The sequence below is a fragment of the Budorcas taxicolor genome, chromosome 2, assembly GCF_023091745.1.
Source record: "Budorcas taxicolor isolate Tak-1 chromosome 2, Takin1.1, whole genome shotgun sequence".
Lineage (NCBI taxonomy): Eukaryota > Metazoa > Chordata > Mammalia > Artiodactyla > Bovidae > Budorcas > Budorcas taxicolor.
In genome coordinates, this window is record NC_068911.1 from 24,823,994 (window position 1) to 24,840,936 (window position 16,943).

General features: G+C 41.6%; 1 protein-coding gene and 1 non-coding gene across 5 annotated transcripts in view; one reads left to right on the forward strand and one right to left on the reverse strand.

Moving 5' to 3' along the window:
• Positions 1-334: 334 nt before the first annotated feature.
• ACSM5 (acyl-CoA synthetase medium chain family member 5) overlaps positions 335-16,943 on the reverse strand; it is a 37,747-nt gene continuing 21,138 nt past the window's right edge. For 2 of the 4 annotated variants that reach the window (XM_052656754.1, XM_052656735.1), the window contains 9 exons: positions 16,351-16,504; positions 13,863-13,942; positions 12,356-12,479; positions 11,420-11,500; positions 11,180-11,281; positions 4,303-4,430; positions 4,118-4,217; positions 1,404-1,523; positions 335-1,041 (listed from right to left, as the gene is read on the reverse strand). In XM_052656754.1, coding sequence (XP_052512714.1) covers positions 925-1,041; positions 1,404-1,523; positions 4,118-4,217; positions 4,303-4,430; positions 11,180-11,281; positions 11,420-11,500; positions 12,356-12,479; positions 13,863-13,942; positions 16,351-16,504 — 1,006 coding nt within the window. In that variant the 3' untranslated portion in view covers positions 335-924. The remainder of the gene's footprint in view (positions 1,042-1,403; positions 1,524-4,117; positions 4,218-4,302; positions 4,431-11,179; positions 11,282-11,419; positions 11,501-12,355; positions 12,480-13,862; positions 13,943-16,350; positions 16,505-16,943) is intronic. The other 2 variants (XM_052656749.1, XM_052656744.1) reach the window with 2 other exon arrangements.
• On the forward strand, positions 12,010-12,081 carry TRNAC-GCA (transfer RNA cysteine (anticodon GCA)). Its single transcript has one exon. It is a non-coding gene; the product is annotated as a tRNA-Cys (tRNA).

Here is a 16,943-nt window from a genome sequence, read left to right on the forward strand (position 1 = left end):
GGAGTTTATGTGTTTGTATATGGAGGAAGAACAAGATATGAGGCAGAGTGTGATATTCAGTGATCATTTCTCTAAAACAATTTTTTTCATTAAAAGGTTTAAATATATTCACTGAAAAACTTGGAAAATAAAGAAATGTAGGGAAAGGAAAAATCTATCATCCATTATTTTCAATACTCAAGAAAATTGCTGTTAACATTTAGTGTGTCTTCCTCCAGTCTTTTTTCTTCTGTAGATTTTCCTTTATCATAGAAAGTTGTGGTTCCCCATTATACATATATTATTTTTATTCTGACAAAATGAATTTATCCCAAGTTTTTCTCAACACGTATTTTTAATGGCCAGCTATAAAACATGTTATTGAGTTAATGTACCACAATTTAGTTAATCATTGCCCTATTACTTAGGCATTAATTCCACCCCCCCCCCCAATTTGTCACTGTTTTAAACAATTCTATAGTAACTATCTCTTGAATATTTTGTTTTGTAGTGATTTCCAAAGATGGAGTTTCTGAACTAAAGGTATGATTAATATTTGTGGTTCTGCAAATGATTACCAAATAGCTTTATCAAAAGGATCAAGTGGTTACACTGCCCCTGGCAGTAAGATCACAAGTGCCCCCAACACTCTGGTGACCTGTCCTTTGGAGGGCTAGCTAAAAGCTTATTAGGAAGTAAGAAACCAGTGGGCAACTACTGAGAATACCTCCAGACAGATGAGGAAGTCAAGCCACCAAACAGTTGCTAGATTGGGCAGCGGCTCTGAACTGGTGGTTAATGATGTTCTTTGCTTTCTTCCAGAGTCATCCAATGATGCTAAAGATGCCCATTTGGAGACTGCAATACTTTGATTTCAGTAGGGCTAAAAGGATGATGCTCCAAGTGGGGATTAACCAGTAATCCCACCAGTTCCTCTTGGAAATTTCAGTGACTTATGGGACCTTTCTGGGGTTGCTTCTCATTTTCCCACTCTTGGCGTCTCAGTTTACTCCTTTGAATCTTCCCAGAAACCGTCTTCGGAAGTTCTGAAACGAAGGCCATCTAGTGACCATTAAAAAAAACACAAAAAATTCTTTACAATCATCATTTCACAGCAAGACTTCTGTCCTGAAAGAATCATTACCCTCTGACATGTCATTGGAAAGCATCCATGATTCCTGGTTTTCCCCAAATGGCAACAATAAAAACAGCTGGCCTGGAATACATGCACTTTCCAGAAGCATTTCAGTACCACCCAGTCTGCTAAAAGAAAGGCCCAGTGAAGAAACAGGGAGAAATGGATGAAGCAGCAGCCAGAGTTACAGTCTTCACACTCCTAGTGCCTGGCCCTGAGTAGGAGTGCAGGGAGCACATACCCATTTGATTTCCCAGTTTTTCAAGTCCTAGAACTTCCAGATGTTTACCTTCCTGGGGTACTTGTATGGTGCAGTCACCCTTTTCACATGCTCCTGGAGTTCTTGGGTTAGTTTCTCTGGGTCATGTGAGGAATAGGCTGGAGAAAGAACTATAAATGCCTTTACCACCTGTTGAAAAAACCAAAACCAAACAAAGGAAAAAACAAAGAATCAGTCCCCCATAACAACTCCTTTCTCTTTAACCTAGCCTTGCGAATAAGTGCTTACATTTACCAGCTCAACATGAAACTTTTACCAGTGCCTTGGCCAGCAAATTGGACACCAATTTTTTCTGTCGTCTGCCTTTTTAGGATCAATTATCAGAGAAGGCAATGGCACCCCATTCCAGTACTCTTGCCTGGAAAATCCCATGGCTGGAGGAGCCTGGTAGGCTACAGTCCATGGGGTTGCAAAGAGTCAGACACGACTGAGCAACTTCACTTTCACTTTTCACATTCATGCATTGGAGAAGGCAATGGCAACCCACTCGTGTTCTTGCCTTGAGAATCCCAGGGACGGGGAAGCCTGGTGGGCTGCCATCTATGGGGTCGCACAGAGTCGGACACGACTGAAGCGACTTAGCAGCAGCAGCAGAAGCATTGGGAGTAGTTATTGGGAATTATGGCTTTTATAGAGTGATTTAGAATCCTATTTACAAAACTCTTCCCCATACATGAAATGACACTGTTAGAAGCCAACATGCTTCTCTTAAGATGACAATACTTTGGAGAGAGGAGTTTCACAGACTCCTTAGGGCTCATAGTGTACCTGTGTGTGCTTAGTTACTTAGTTGTGGCTGACTCTCTGTGACTCCATGGACTGTAGTCCACCAGGATCCTCTGTTCATGGAATTTTCCAAGCAAGGGTACTGGAGTGGATAGCCATTCCCTTTTCCAGGAATATTCCCAACTCAGGGATCAAACCCATGTCTCTTGCATTGTAGGCAGATTTGTTTTACCATCTGAGCCACCAGGGAAGTCTTTTAGGGCTCATTACTTACAGGTTTTCCTAACTAGGAAGGCAGCTAGGAAAAGGGTTGGAGAGCAGGACTGGGGGAAAATGTATACCATTTTCAAGGGGTGGTGGGTCTTTCTGAGACTGCATGTATGAGTATTTGCAATCAGCAAGCATTTTGCTGCACAGCTGTTTCAGGCATCCTGAAACATCCTGGACGTTCTGCACCTTGGCTTTCTCTGCCCATATCTTTCTTGCAGGTTGCCTCTTGCTAAGGACAAGAAACAGTCCCAAACTCAGGCACAACAGAATATCGTTTCTGATGGAAACCATGGAAGAGTTCAAAGGCCAGCATACAACTCTGCCAACAATACCCTCAGCAGTGGTTCATTGTCTTTACACACATTTCATTGGTGGACATCTCATACCATTTCAGGTGCAGATAGAACTGGCTCTTAGGAAAGGCCTTCTCTTACTGTTAAAGCTACCAAGCATTTATCAAACAGTTGCTATGTGCCAGGTTCTATTCTGAGCACTATACTTGGGTTAACTTGGAACACACAGGCATTTGTCACAGTCCCAGTTAATTTGGGGCATGCAGGACTAGGCATATTTTTCCAGGTACAATTTCTGTACCTCATCGATGGGACTCTCATCTCCTTCACTGTTTATTAGTGGTCTCAAATTTTAGTGGGTATCAGAATCACTTGGCTAGGGGCTTCTGGTCAAAATGAAGACTCCTTAAGGCTGCATCCCCAATCATTTTGATTCAACAAGTCTCACTTTAAGTCTAGAAATCTGTATTTTAAACAAAACTCCCAGATGCAGCTGTGAGCAGTCCAGGGTCCAGACTTTGCAAATCATTCCTCTCTGCTGAGGCTTCTGAGGATATAGCTTGATCTTGTACTAACTTTCATAAAGTAACTACAATATACTTTAGGATTATGTTGGATTTACAGCCACTGAAAAGTTCATAGGTCTGCCTATGAGTTTATTTCTCTCATACTGTCCCTTCTCCTGGGACCCATTGGAAGGTATTTGCATATTTCCTGAGAAAAGCCAGCTTATTAAAATTGGCTCATCTTTCTGATATATCATGGACTTCCCAGGTGGTAACTAGTGGTAAAGAATCTGCTTGCCAATGCAGAGACACAAGAGATGCAGGTTTGGTCCCTGGGCTGGGAAGATCTCTTGAAGTAGGAAAGGGTGTCCCACTCCAGTATTCTTGCCTGGAAAATTCCATGGGCAGAGGAATCTGACAGGCTACAGTCTGTGGGGCTACAAAGAGTCAGACATGACTGAGTGAATGAGCACATCTGAGATATCAAGGTCACTTGGGATACTTATTTTGTCATCCCTCAAGTTGGCTATCCCTAGCAGGTCACAGCCAGCAGTGACCATGTTTGGTGTGCTCACTATACTCTCATCTGCAAATGGAAAAGGACCTTTTACTGGACAGGGTGAATGACAAAGCCTGCACCTGCCACCAACATCTCCATCTAATAGCCCCTTTTGGATCCAGTTCCATGTCCAGTTGATACCAAAGTGTTTATATCTTCCCACAGTGTCCCTCTGGAGAGTATTTGTATCCGCAAAGACATGAAGGCAATGCTTAACAAAAGGCATGTGTATTTGTCTGATGGTGGCATTTCAGGCTTTGCAGTACCTGGATGGAGTGAGATATGGGGGAACCTGGGCCTTCCGGGTTACTCTGCTGAGTGCTGGTAGGTACAGAACCAGGAGGGAATGCTCTTGGTTGGACTAGTTACCTCCCCTCTGATGGGGTCCGGGCTGCTGACCACAGCAGACTCCAGGACAGCTGGGTGCTCAGCAAGTGCACTCTCCACTTCAACAGGCCCGATCCGGTAGCTGGAAGAGAAAAACAAACTCTTTCAAGGGTCCTCCTCTCTCCTATGAAGCTTCAAAGGAAGAAAGAAAGTGTAGACAACTTGACCTTGAAGAATTGATCACGTCATCATTTCTTCCCATGAACCAAAAGTAGCCATCCTTGTCCAGGTGGGCTCGGTCCCCCGTGATGTAGAAGTCCCCTCGTTCTGATGCTGCTGTCTTCTCAGGATTGTCCTGAAAGACACGGTGAGCCCATTAAGTGCCATCTGAACACAGTCACTCAGGACATATGGCCTGAGCAGTCCTTTGCAGATGTCTGAGGACCCCTCAGCAGGAAATCCAGTGGCCAAAAATCCCCGCTGGACAGGAAGCTGTGAATCTGTGGGTTTTCCCTTTTTTAACTGAAAGGAAGCTGCCGGAAAATGATTAAGGACAGATACTCACTACCATCCTTAGAAGTGTCTAGGCAGCATACTTGTGGGCAGGGGGTGGGCACAGGGCTGTTAGCTCTGTTTTGTTTTTGTTTTTTTATGAATTAATTTTTTAATTGAAGGATAACTGCTTTACAGAATTGTGTTGGTTTCTGTCAAACATCAACATGAATCAGCCATAGGTATACATATGTCCTCTCCCTCTTGAATCTCCCTCCCACCTCCCTCCCCATCCTACTCCTCTAGGTTGTTTCAAAGCCCCAGTTTGAGCTCTATTTTTTCAGGATAAAAGAGCACACTGATACTCTTTGTGCTCAGCAATCACTGAAAATAGAAAGGGGATGGTTGGCAAAAGCAAGGGTAGAGGAAAGAAATAAAACATCAAATTCTGATTCTCAAAGATTTAAAGTAAAAGCTACTGCTCAGCAGGAAAAAGGAACAAGTTATTGGCACATGCAGATGAATCTCAAAAACGTGTGCTGAAAAAAATAAAGCAGACACACACAAATTAATACTTTGATTCTATTTACGTAAAGTTTTTTTTTTTTAAAGGGGGAAATTACTCTTCAATGATGACAATCAATTTAGCAATTGCCTGGAGTCTAGGAGTTGACTGCAAAAGGGCACAACAGAACTTTTGGGGGAAACAAAATATTTTCTGTATCTCAGTTGCCATGGTAGTTACACAGGTGAATACACATGTCAAAAGTCATTGATCCGTACATGTAACACAGGGGCATTTCATTGTATGTAAATTATACTTTAATTTTAAAAATGCATTCTGAAAAATAAAGAAAAAGCTAAGCTATCAATACCTAAAAATAAATCTAACACAAAATCTGTAAGAAGCATATACAGAAAAGATAAAACTCTATAGGACATCAAAGAAGATATGCATAACTAGAAAGATACACTTAATATCATAAAGATGTTAACTATCCACAGATTAATCTATAAACAATGCAACTCCAACTAAAACGCTAACAGTTTCCAGAGAACCTGACAAGTTGATTCTAAACTGACTATGAAAGAAAAGAGAAATAAGAGTAAGTAGGTAAAGCATTTCTAAAGAAGTTAAGTAAGAAGGAGAAACTTATTCTATTAGATATTGAGACTTAGGATAATGTTTCTGTGAATAAGTCTCTAACTTTCTCAGGGTAATGATGCTGGTTGTCAGGCTGGGCACAGGGATGTATTCAATGTGCCGCCCTCAGAGCCGAGGCCCTCATAAAGGAATGTGCTACACAAAGCTTAATAATCATATTACTCCCCAAATGGGGGACCTCTAAGTAGTCATAAAAAATGAATTTTTCCCAAAATACTGAGTGCCACAAAAAAGACTCATGACATAATGTTTAAAAGTACATAGTACAAAGTTGTGGTATGGTGTGGTGCCAATTATACTTGAAACTGCACTTCAGTTCAGTTCAGTTCAGTTCAGTCGCTCAGTCATGTCCGACGCTTTGCGACCCCATGAATCACAGCACGCCAGGCCTCCCTGTCCATCACCATCTCCCGGAGTTCACTCAGACTCATGTCCATTGAGTCCATGATGCCATCCAGCCATCTCATCCTCTGTCGTCCCCTTCTCCTCCTGCCTCCAATCCCTCCAAGCATCAAAGTCTTTTCCAATGAGTAAATTCTTCTCATGAGGTGGCCAAAGTACTGGAGCTTCAGCTTTAGCATCATTCCTTCCAAAGAAATCCCAGGGCTGATCTCCTTCAGAATGGACTGGCTGGATCTCCTTGCAGTCCAAGGGACTCTCAAGAGTCTTCTCCAACACCATAGTTCAAAAGCATCAATTCTTTGGCACTCAGCCTTCTTCACAGTCCAACTCTCACATCCAGACATGACCACTGGAAAAACCATAGCCTTGACTAGACGGACCTTAGTCAGCAAAGTAATGGCTCTGCTTTTGAATATACTATCTAGATTGGTCATAACTTTTCTTCCAAGGAGTAAACGTCTTTTAATTTCATGGCTGCAGTCACCATCTGCGGTGATTTTGGAGCCCAAAAAAATAAATTCTGACACTGTTTCCAATGTTTCCCCATCTATTTCCCATGAAGTGATGAGACCGGATGCCATGATCTTCATTTTCTGAATGTTGAGCTTCAAGCCAACTTTTTCAGTCTCCTCTTTCACTTTCATCAAGAGGCTTTTTAGCTCCTCTTCACTTTCTGCCATAAGGGTGGTGTCATCTGCATATCTGAGGTTATTGATATTTCTCCCGGCAATCTTGATTCCAGCTTGTGTTTCTTCCAGCCCAGCGTTTCTCATGATGTACTCTGCCTAGAAGTTAAATAAGCTGAGTGACAATATACAGCCTTGACGTACTCCCTTTCCTATTTGGAATCAGTCTGTTGTTCCATATCCAGTTCTAACTGTTGCTTCCTGACCTGCATATAGGTATCTCAAGAGGCAGGTGAGGTGGTCTGGTATTCCTATCTCTTTCAGAATTTTCCACAGTTTGTTGTGATCCACACAGTCAAAGGCTTTGACATAGTCAATAACGCAGAAAGAGATGTTTTTTTCTGGAACTCTCTTGCTTTTTCCATGATCCAGCAGATGTTGGCAATTTGATCTCAGGTTCCTCTGCCTTTTCTAAAACCAGCTTGAACATCAGGGAGTTCATGGTTCACGTATTGCTGAAGCCTGGCTTGGAGAATTTTGAGCATTACTTTACTAGCATGTGAGATGAGTGCAATTGTGCGGTAGTTTGAGCATTCTTTGGCATTGCCTTTCTTTGGGATTGGGATGAAAACTGCCCTTTTCTAGTGCTGTGGCCACTGCTGAGTTTTCCAAATTTGCTGGCGTATTGAGTGCAGCACTTTCACAGCATCATCTTTCAGGATTTAAAACAGCTCAACTGGAATTCCATCACCTCCACTAGCTTTGTTCGTAGTGATGCTTTCTAAGGCCCACTTGACTTCGTTTTCCAAGATGTCTGGCTCTAGATTAGTGATCACATCATCATGATTATCTGGGTCGTGAAGATCTTTTTTGTACAGTTCTTCCATGTATTCTTGCCACCTCTTCCTAATATCTTCTGCTTCTGTTAGGTCCATACCATTTCTGTCCTTTATCGAGCCCATCTTTGCATGAAATGTTCCCTTGGTATCTCTAATTTTCTTGAAGAGATCTCTAGTCTTTCCCATTCTGTTGTTTTCCTCGATTTCTTTGCATTGATTGCTAAAGAAGGCTTTCTTATCTCTTCTTGCTATTCTCTGGAACTCTGCATTCAGATGCTTATAGCTTTCCTTTTCGCCTCTCTTCTTTTCACAGCTATATGTAAGGCCTCCCCAGACAGCCATTTTGCTTTTTTGCATTTCTTTTCCATGGGGATGGTCTTGATCCCTGTCTCCTGTACAATGTCATGAACCTCATTCCATAGTTCATCAGGCACTCTATCTATCAGATCTAGGGCCTTAAATCTATTTCTCACTTCCACTGTATAATCATAAGGGATTTGATTTTGGTCATACCTGAATGGTCTAGAGGTTTTCCCTACTTTCTTCAATTTGAGTCTGAATTTGGCAATAAGGAGTTCATGGTCTGAGCCACAGTCAGCTCCTGATCTTGTTTTCGCTGGCTGTATAGAGCTTCTCCATCTTTGGCTGCACAGAATATAATCAATCTTATTTCTGTGTTGACCATCTGGTGATGTCCATGTGTAGAGTCTTCTCTTGTGTTGTTGGAAGAGGGTGTTTGCTATGACCAGTGCATTTTCTTGGCAAAACTCTATTAGTCTTTGCCCTGCTTCATTCCATATTCCAAGGCCAAATTTGCCTGTTACTCCAGATGTTTCTTGACTTCCTACTTTTGCATTCCAGTCCCCTATAATGAAAAGGACATCTTTTTTGGGTGTTAGTTCTAAAAGGTCTTGTAGGTCTTCATAAAGCCGTTCAACTTCAGCTTCTTCAGTGTTACTGGTTGGGGCATAGACTTGGATTACTGTGATATTGAATGGTTTGCCTTGGAGATGAACAGAGATCATTCTGCCGTTTTTGAGACTACATCCAAGGACTGCGTTTCGGACTCTTTTGTTGAGCATGATGGCTACTCCATTTCTTCTGAGGGATTCCTGCCTGCAGTAGTAGATGTAATGGTCACCTGAGTTAAATTCACCCATTCCAGTCCATTTTAGTTCGCTGATTCCTAGAATGTCAACGTTCACACTTGCCATCTCTTGTTTGACCACTTCCAATTTGCCTTGATTCATGGACCTGACATTCCAGGTTCCTATGCAATATTGCTCTTTACAGCATTGGATCTTGCTTCTATCACCAGTCACATCCACCACTGAGTATTGTTTTTGCTTTGGCTCCATCCTTTCATTCTTTCTTGAGTTATTTCTCCACTGATCTCTAGGACCATATTGGGCACCTAATGACCTAGGGAGTTCCTCTTTCGGTATCCTATCATTTTGCCTTTTCATACTGTTCATGGGATTCTCAACGCAGTAATACTGAAATGGCTTGCCATTACCTTCTCCAGTGGACCACGCTCTGTCAGACCTCTCCACCATGACCCGCCTGTCTTGCGGACCTTTTAATTTTAAAAAATTTATCATTTCTGTATTATATAATCATATATTTCTTATAGAATAAATACAAAATAAAGATGAAGGATGACAAAAGATCAGTCTCACTATTCAGATAGCTAAGGCTAAAAATTTGATCTTGTGTATGGGACCTTTTCATGGCTTATCTGTGATTCTATGCATATACACATTTGTGTGAATACAAAATATTCTGTTCTATGTATTTCTAAAATCCAATTTTACTTTAGTTAACAATATATCATGAACATCTCCTCAGAAGAATAAAAAGTCTAATGAAATATAAAATAGTGGCATAATATTCCCCTGTGTGACTGCAATATTCTTTAAACAATTTCATGTTATTAAAAATTGGATTCATTTTCTTTTTAGTCTTTTCTCTTTCCTTTTTCTTTTTCTTTGTATCTTTCTCTCCTTTTTTATGCACAGTGCTATAATATCATTTATGTAACTAATTTCCCACTGTTAGAAATTCAGATAGTACATCCACAATTTTTTGTCTGTTATAAACAACTCTCTAATGAACATCTGGCATTTGACAGTTTGTTTCCATAGGAAAATAAGTAAATTCCTTACACTGGGCATAAAATTGATGTAGGCACATTAGTGATTGTCAAGTATAATCTCAGCTATTTGGAATGTACACACTAATGAAGGGGGATGAGCTTACCTGATCAGTCCTACTGACAACTCAGCATTCACAGAGCAACTCTGGCCTGACAACCTCTGTTAATTTTCAATGTTCCATGATTCTCATGAAGAGATTAAACACTTTAAGAATTTTCTTTGCTAAAAATCACCCAGAAACAAAACTAACAGCTAATGCTAGGATGAAATGAAAAAATTGAAAAAAGGAAATGTTCTTGTTAGGAAAAAACTTTACATTGACTCTCAACGGCATGATCACAGACTCACAAAGGTCCAGTCCTACATGGAAGCCCTATGAGGACAAGGATCTTATCTTTCCTGTCCAGTGATGAATACTTAGTGGCATGAAGTAGGTACTCAGTGAATACAGAATAAATTCTTCAGGAAAGTCAAGGATTTACTTTTGTTTACAAAAATGATTAGAAGGAATTACATTCAAAATTTCACATCATCTCTGCTTGATGGAATTACTATCTTGTTTTGTAGGTAGCTTTCTATGACTTTAAATGGAATATCATGAAAGATTTTCCTCTTGTAATCACTGAAAAGTCACAAAATACATGTACAGCATTTCAAAAACAAATGGACTATTTTTCATCTGCTTCTTCCAATATTGCTGCTGACTGATGGCCTCATATACACAGCAGATGGAGTTCCTATAAAGTTGGGCCACACATATGGATCACCTGGGGAGCTGAGGTCCATTCTCAGAAAGCTGCCTCTCACCGACTTGGAATTTGAGTATCAGTAATGTATGAAGCTTCCAAGCTGCTACTAATGAGCATCCAGGATTGAGAACCAGGTCAGCAGAGTTTTGTAGAGAAAGAGTTTGGAGAAAATAGAATCCATTATAAACACCACCCAAGGTAGGTATAAGGGGAATTAATTACTGGATTATCACAGAAACTTGCACTGGAAACCCAGGACCCAAGCCCTGACAGCAAACCCTTATCCACACAAGACTCAAGGCAGAGTCCTGAAAACTAGGCTCTTATAAGAAACTTTAATGTGACCTTTGATAAGTCCCTTTCCTTCTCTGAACCTTGATTTTATCATCATTAAAATGATTGAGTTGCCCTTATCTCATCATTAAAATGATGGCATGTGCCCTTAGACATGTTACATTTAAATCCCATGTCCTGTACATATTAATCCTAAGTGTTCAATATTGGATAAGTCACTTCATCTTTCTACAACAACTTCCTTATTGATAATAACATCTTATCAATATTAGTGCCAACTCATGCAGTTATTGCAAAAGGTAAACAAATACTTATAAAGCATGGAGCACCATGCTTGGCACAGTGCAATTGCTGTGAAAATGGCCATTCCCTGTTACTTACCAAATAGCAAGTGAAGAAACAGAAGGGTCTGGTGGGTCTGACACGGATAGCAACATTCCCTTCTTCTCCAGGAGGTAAGATATTGCCTTCCTCATCTACAACCTGGCAGAGAGATCACAGGATGGTGTCTTGATGTCTATACAGCCAGGCCACCCTGCCAGCTGTCTGCTATTGCTAATCCAGATATGTGTGTTTGCTCTCTTCTTCAAGCCTTACCAACAGTTGGGAGAGGCTGCCTACCTGCACGTCATACGGTGGGGACGCTTTCCCCATGGATCCTGACTTGATTTTCATCCCTTTTGGATTGGCACAGATTAGAACCTGAAGAGAAACCAGAACCAATAAGGAGGAGGCTTATCTCCTTAGTCTCCTTCCTGGTCTGTGCCTTTCCTTTCACTCTGCCTTCAAACTCTGTCTCCTTTCTTCTTCTTCCTTTCTTATCCCTTTCATCTTTCCCTCCTTCCTTCCCTCCCTTTGCTTCCTTTCTTCCTTCAGTTCTTTCCATAGAGAACGAACCCTTATTGAACTCAAATGGACACTCACACATAAAGAACTTAAGCAGTCACGAAGCTAAAAGATTCAACTGACCACCAAGTCTGTGCCCAGGTGGCTGTAGAGAATGCTGTTTAAGACTGGGCTCTGACCAGAGATGGACATGGGCTGTCCTGGTGGAGAGGAACACCCCAGCCATGAGTGCTAGTTTGCTGGCTATGGTGTCATTGTGAAATTAAATTACCTTTAAGACAAAAGAGAAGAAAGGCCGATTGTGTTTCTAACAAAAGCAAGTGTTTTGTCACTAGCTTCTCCTCCTTGTGAATGGGGAATAGATTTCCTTGGTGGCTCAGATGGTAAAGCGTCTGCCTGCAATGCAGGAGACCCAGGTTCGATCCCTGGGTCGGGAAGATCCCCTGGAGAAGGAAATGGCAACCCACTCCAGTACTCTTGCCTGGAAAATCCCATGGACGGAGGAGCCTGGTGGGCTACAGTCCATGGGGTCGCAAAGAGTCAGACACAACTGAGCGACTTCACTTCTCCTCGTGGACAGGGCAGTCCCTAAAGGTGTCACAGAGATGACAGCCAGAAATGCAGGAGGCTCTGCAGACCAGCTATCCCTACTGACTGGCGGAGGGCTCAAATGGAGGTGACCTAGGCAGGGACTGGCCTGGCAGCACTCACGGTTTCAGACTGGCCGTAACCTTCATGCAGCTCCAGGCCCGTCTGGCTCTTCCACTTTTCCCTCACATCAGGAGTCAGGGCCTCCCCTCCAGTTACACAGTGTCTCAAGCTCTGAAACTGGTACCTTTCACAGCCAAAAACACAAGGCCACATATGTCAGAATCCCCATGCCCAACCCCACACTTAAGCACTGCTGGAAGACAGCTCAAGGCACTAAAGCATAGGCTCCCATACTTACAAAGATTATAAATCTGCCCCAAGTGCCCTGACCTTGCAGGCATGGACAGAAAATTAAAAAAAAAAAAATCTTATCTGAGTTTGAAATAAAATCAGAACCTCATACAGTAGGTTTTGTTATAACAATGGTGAATTCCACGTGAATTGGTCAAAATGATTTAGTTGCAAACAAACTGATTGATAATAAGTTGGTTAGGACAACCACCTGTGAAAAAGAGAAATCAATTAACAACTAAGAAGATTGAAAGTAGCCCTTTAGAAACCCCAAAATTCTGACAGATATTAAATAAATGTTGCAAAAGTATTCAACAAATTATTCAAAATGTGAAAGATCAGAGACTGTAAATAAATTTGTGATCATTTTCCCCTTTGGATTAAATTGGTTTGGCTATTACCTAATATTACCAAGTATCTTTCAATCACTTTCTGCTTAAACAAATCATTCTAAGCCTGCTTTTGATCAAATCATGCTGTGTAAATATTTACAATATATCGAAGGATAGGAAGAATTCTTACATCATAGAAGAATTAACCTTGAGAATCATGGAAGAACTCACTCTCTTAGGCACTTTATGACCAGATATATGGGATTAGGGAAGATAAGGGGGTTGGGGCAACTCCCATCATTTGGGAGAGAATAGACAAAGGAGACAGAGATGAGGGTCAGTAGGTTATCAATGGGGATGGGCCTCTCTCTACCCAACCCAGCAGTGAAACTTGCCCTATCAGAAGATGTTGCTTTGGATTCACCCAGGATGGGAGCCATCTGCAGGGTCTTGTCACCTGTTGGGTGCCCAGTGGCATTCACTTGATAATGGCTGGCTGGAGTCAGTATGGGACTACGGATGGAGCTTCTATTGTGGTGGACTTGTTAGTCCCACCAGACCTAAGGCTCTGGCCACAAACCTATTCCACAGGTGATTAACAATTATCCATCAATTTATCTAATCTCATTGCTGAGGGAATGGCCTATGGGCATATGGGCGTAAGCACCGAAATTTGAAACTGTTTAGTTCTACTCAGTTCAGTTCCATTTGGTTGCAAATTCCTGGGGGCCAGAAGTTCATTCCTAAGAGGTGTCTACAAAGGATATGGTTATTTATACTTGTGAGTATGTGTGTACGTGTGTGTGTGTGTGAGAGAGAAAGAGAGACACTGAGAGAAAGAAAATTGGAATAAGAGGGGACACGTATTATAAGGGGTGCCTATGCTATATATTTAGGTACTGGGGTATCTAAAAGCGCCAAAGCACCAAAAAGATGGGCCATACCTGGTTAGATCCTCCTGCACAAGCAGACGGAAGATGGTGGGGACACAACAGAGGGTGGTGATTGGAAACCTGGACAGAGTCTGAACAAAAACAAAGTGTGGAGATCTTCTTAGAGTTATGAGGGTGGGATTTCATGGAGGGGGAGTGGGTGAATTGGGTCTTTATATTCCCATTACCAGAGGAGAAAAGTTGAAAACGCCATGTGGACCCAGCCTCCAAGATGGCCTGAAATGATTTCTACCTACCAGTATTCAAACTGGGTCCCCTCCCACAATGTACCAAATTTGGTGTACATGACCAACAGCCTAACACAGAAGTGGCATCAGGACTACAGCTTCCACCTTGGGCACGGTCACTGTTTTCTCTGTCTCTTGGCTCCTTCACTCTGGGAAAAACAAGCTGCTGTGTTGTGAGTACACTCCAGTCGTCCAATGGACAAGTTCTTGTAGTGAGCAACTGAAGCTTCTGGCTAAGAACCAGTGAGGAATTGGAATTTTCTAAAACCTACATAAGGGCAGTTTAAAACATAATCTCCAATCCCAGTCAAATCTCAAGATAGCTGCAGCCTTAGCTGACATCTTTTTTCTTATTATTGTGATAAACATAACAGAAAATGTACCATTTTAATTATTTTAAGTACAGTCCAGTGGTATTAAATAAATTCATGCTCTTTTGCAATCATCACCACCATTCACCTCTAGAACTTTTTGTAATCTTCCCAAACTAAAACCCTCTACCTGTTACATGATAAGTCCTTATTTCCCCTCCCCCCATCATCTGACCATCTACTTTGTTTCCATAAATTTGATTACTCTGCTGCTGCTGCTGCTAAGTTGCTTCAGTCGTGTCTGACTCTGTGTGACCCCATAGATGGCCTCCCACCAGGCTCCCCCGTCCCCGGGATTCTCCAGGCAAGAACACTGGAGTGGGTTGCCATTTCCTTCTCCAATTCTTGAAATGAAAAGTGAAAGTGAAATCGCTCAGTCGTGTCCAACTCTTCACGACCCCATGGACTGCAGCCCACCAGGCTCCTCCATCTATGGTATTTATATATTATCTGTCCTTCTGTCCTATATATTATTTCACTTAACATAATGTTTTCAACATGATGTATTATGTAGCAGAATTACCTTTTTTTAAAAGGCAGAATAATAATCCATTGCAAGTTTGTGTCACATTTTATCTGGGTTGATAGAACTTGGGTTGCTTCCACCTTTTGACAATTAAGAATAATGCCACTATCAACATGAGTATAGCTTTATGACATCTTGACTGCAACCCTTTGAGAAACCCAGATCCAGAGCCACCTGGAAGCTGATCCCAGATTCCTGATCATCAGAAACTATGAGATAATAAATATTTGTGCTTTACATTTCTATGTTGTTTTAGTCACTAAGTCGTGTCTGACTCTCTTGAGGCAAGAATACTGGAGCAGTTTACAATTTCCTTCTCCAGGTGATCTTTCCAACTCAGGGACTGAACCTGTGTCTCCTGCATTGGAAGGTGGATTCTTTACCACTGAGCCACCAGGGAAACCCCTTTTTAATTAATATATTTTGGAGTAATTTACTACACAGCAGTAGATGACTGACACACTACTTCAGAGTTGGGGGAAGTGGAGGGAGAAGGCACGCATTGGTCTATCAAGCCCTGGATGAGTAATAATGATGGTGAGTTTGATGATGATGATAAAATAATTAGTATATGTTAAGAACCTACTACATGCCAGGCCATATGCCTAATATTATTCAATCCTCATAACAGCTCTCTAGAACCATATTTTCCCTTTCTTCCCTGCCAACGAGAAACATGAGGCTCAAGGAGATTATGAGACTTTCCCAAGAAAACACAGCAAGCAAATGGAAGATGTAGGATCAAAGGCCAGGTCTGACTAATGGCCCAGCCCGTTCTATTAGCCACCATGTTATACAGCTTGCCTCAATGCAAAGAGCATGGGCAGATGGTTCCTCTGATATTTTAAAAAATTGTGGTTACGATGTAGAGGGCAGAAGAAAGATGCCCTATATCTTCACTGGGGATACTGATTATGAGAAAACCCTAGAAGGATGGGCTGGAGAGCCTAGGGTGGGGTGAACTATCTATGCTATGCTCCATGGACAGCAGCACACAACGCTGAGGAGTAGGTTATAATTTTCCCCCAAGGTTTTGAGAAATAACTCTGCTTTTGACAAGAGCACAAGGAAGAAAGTAGTACCAGAAAAGGCATCCCACAAAAAAACAAATAGAACATGCAAAGGTTTGGAGATGTTAAGTGGTCTTATGTCTAGGAATATAGCTGGGCAATGATTCAAGACAACCAGGAGGGCATGAACCAGATTATGGAAGGTCCTGGGAGACTTTTGGGTTAATGTCAACATCAAAGAAACTTTATAGTCACTGATTCATGCCTTTTATCCTGCACACTCAAAATCGATATCCCACTCGTCTAATTTATACCCAACACAGAAACGGTGTTTTTGCCTCTTACATTTAGGATAAATTTGGCATCAACCCGGGGCAACTCATGCACAAAAATGCAAGATCCATTAGGCCAGGCAGAGAAGAGAGTCCAGGCTGCCTTCACCCAGCCAGTGTCAGTTGTGTTCCAGAAGATGTCTGATTTGGTCAAGGCCACCCACCTCCTGCCAAAAATTGGAGAAAATCAGAACCCTCGGCAAAGTTTCTACCTTTAGAAAGAATTACATTAGTCTGTTCTCCTATTTGGAGCCTTACTCACTCACTTACACTTGTCATATCTGTATAAGAACCATAAAGCCAAACTGCCTCCAAAGCATTTATTGAGCATCTTCTATATTCCTATGTCCTAGGCTAGAATCAAAAAGACAAATGTGCTGCTTCCAAAGACTTCACAGTCTACTGAGAGTGATATATAAGGGAACAGGTAATCTCAATATAATGTGGAAGGGCATTTTATTTATTCAGTCAATATGTATTCAGTATTTATCCTGCCCTTACCATTGGAGGTAGAAAAATGAATGATTTGTCTCATTTGTAGGAGCTTATAGTTTAGTAAGTATAAGCATAAACTTGGCATCATCCTTGAGGTTTGTCTCTCACCTC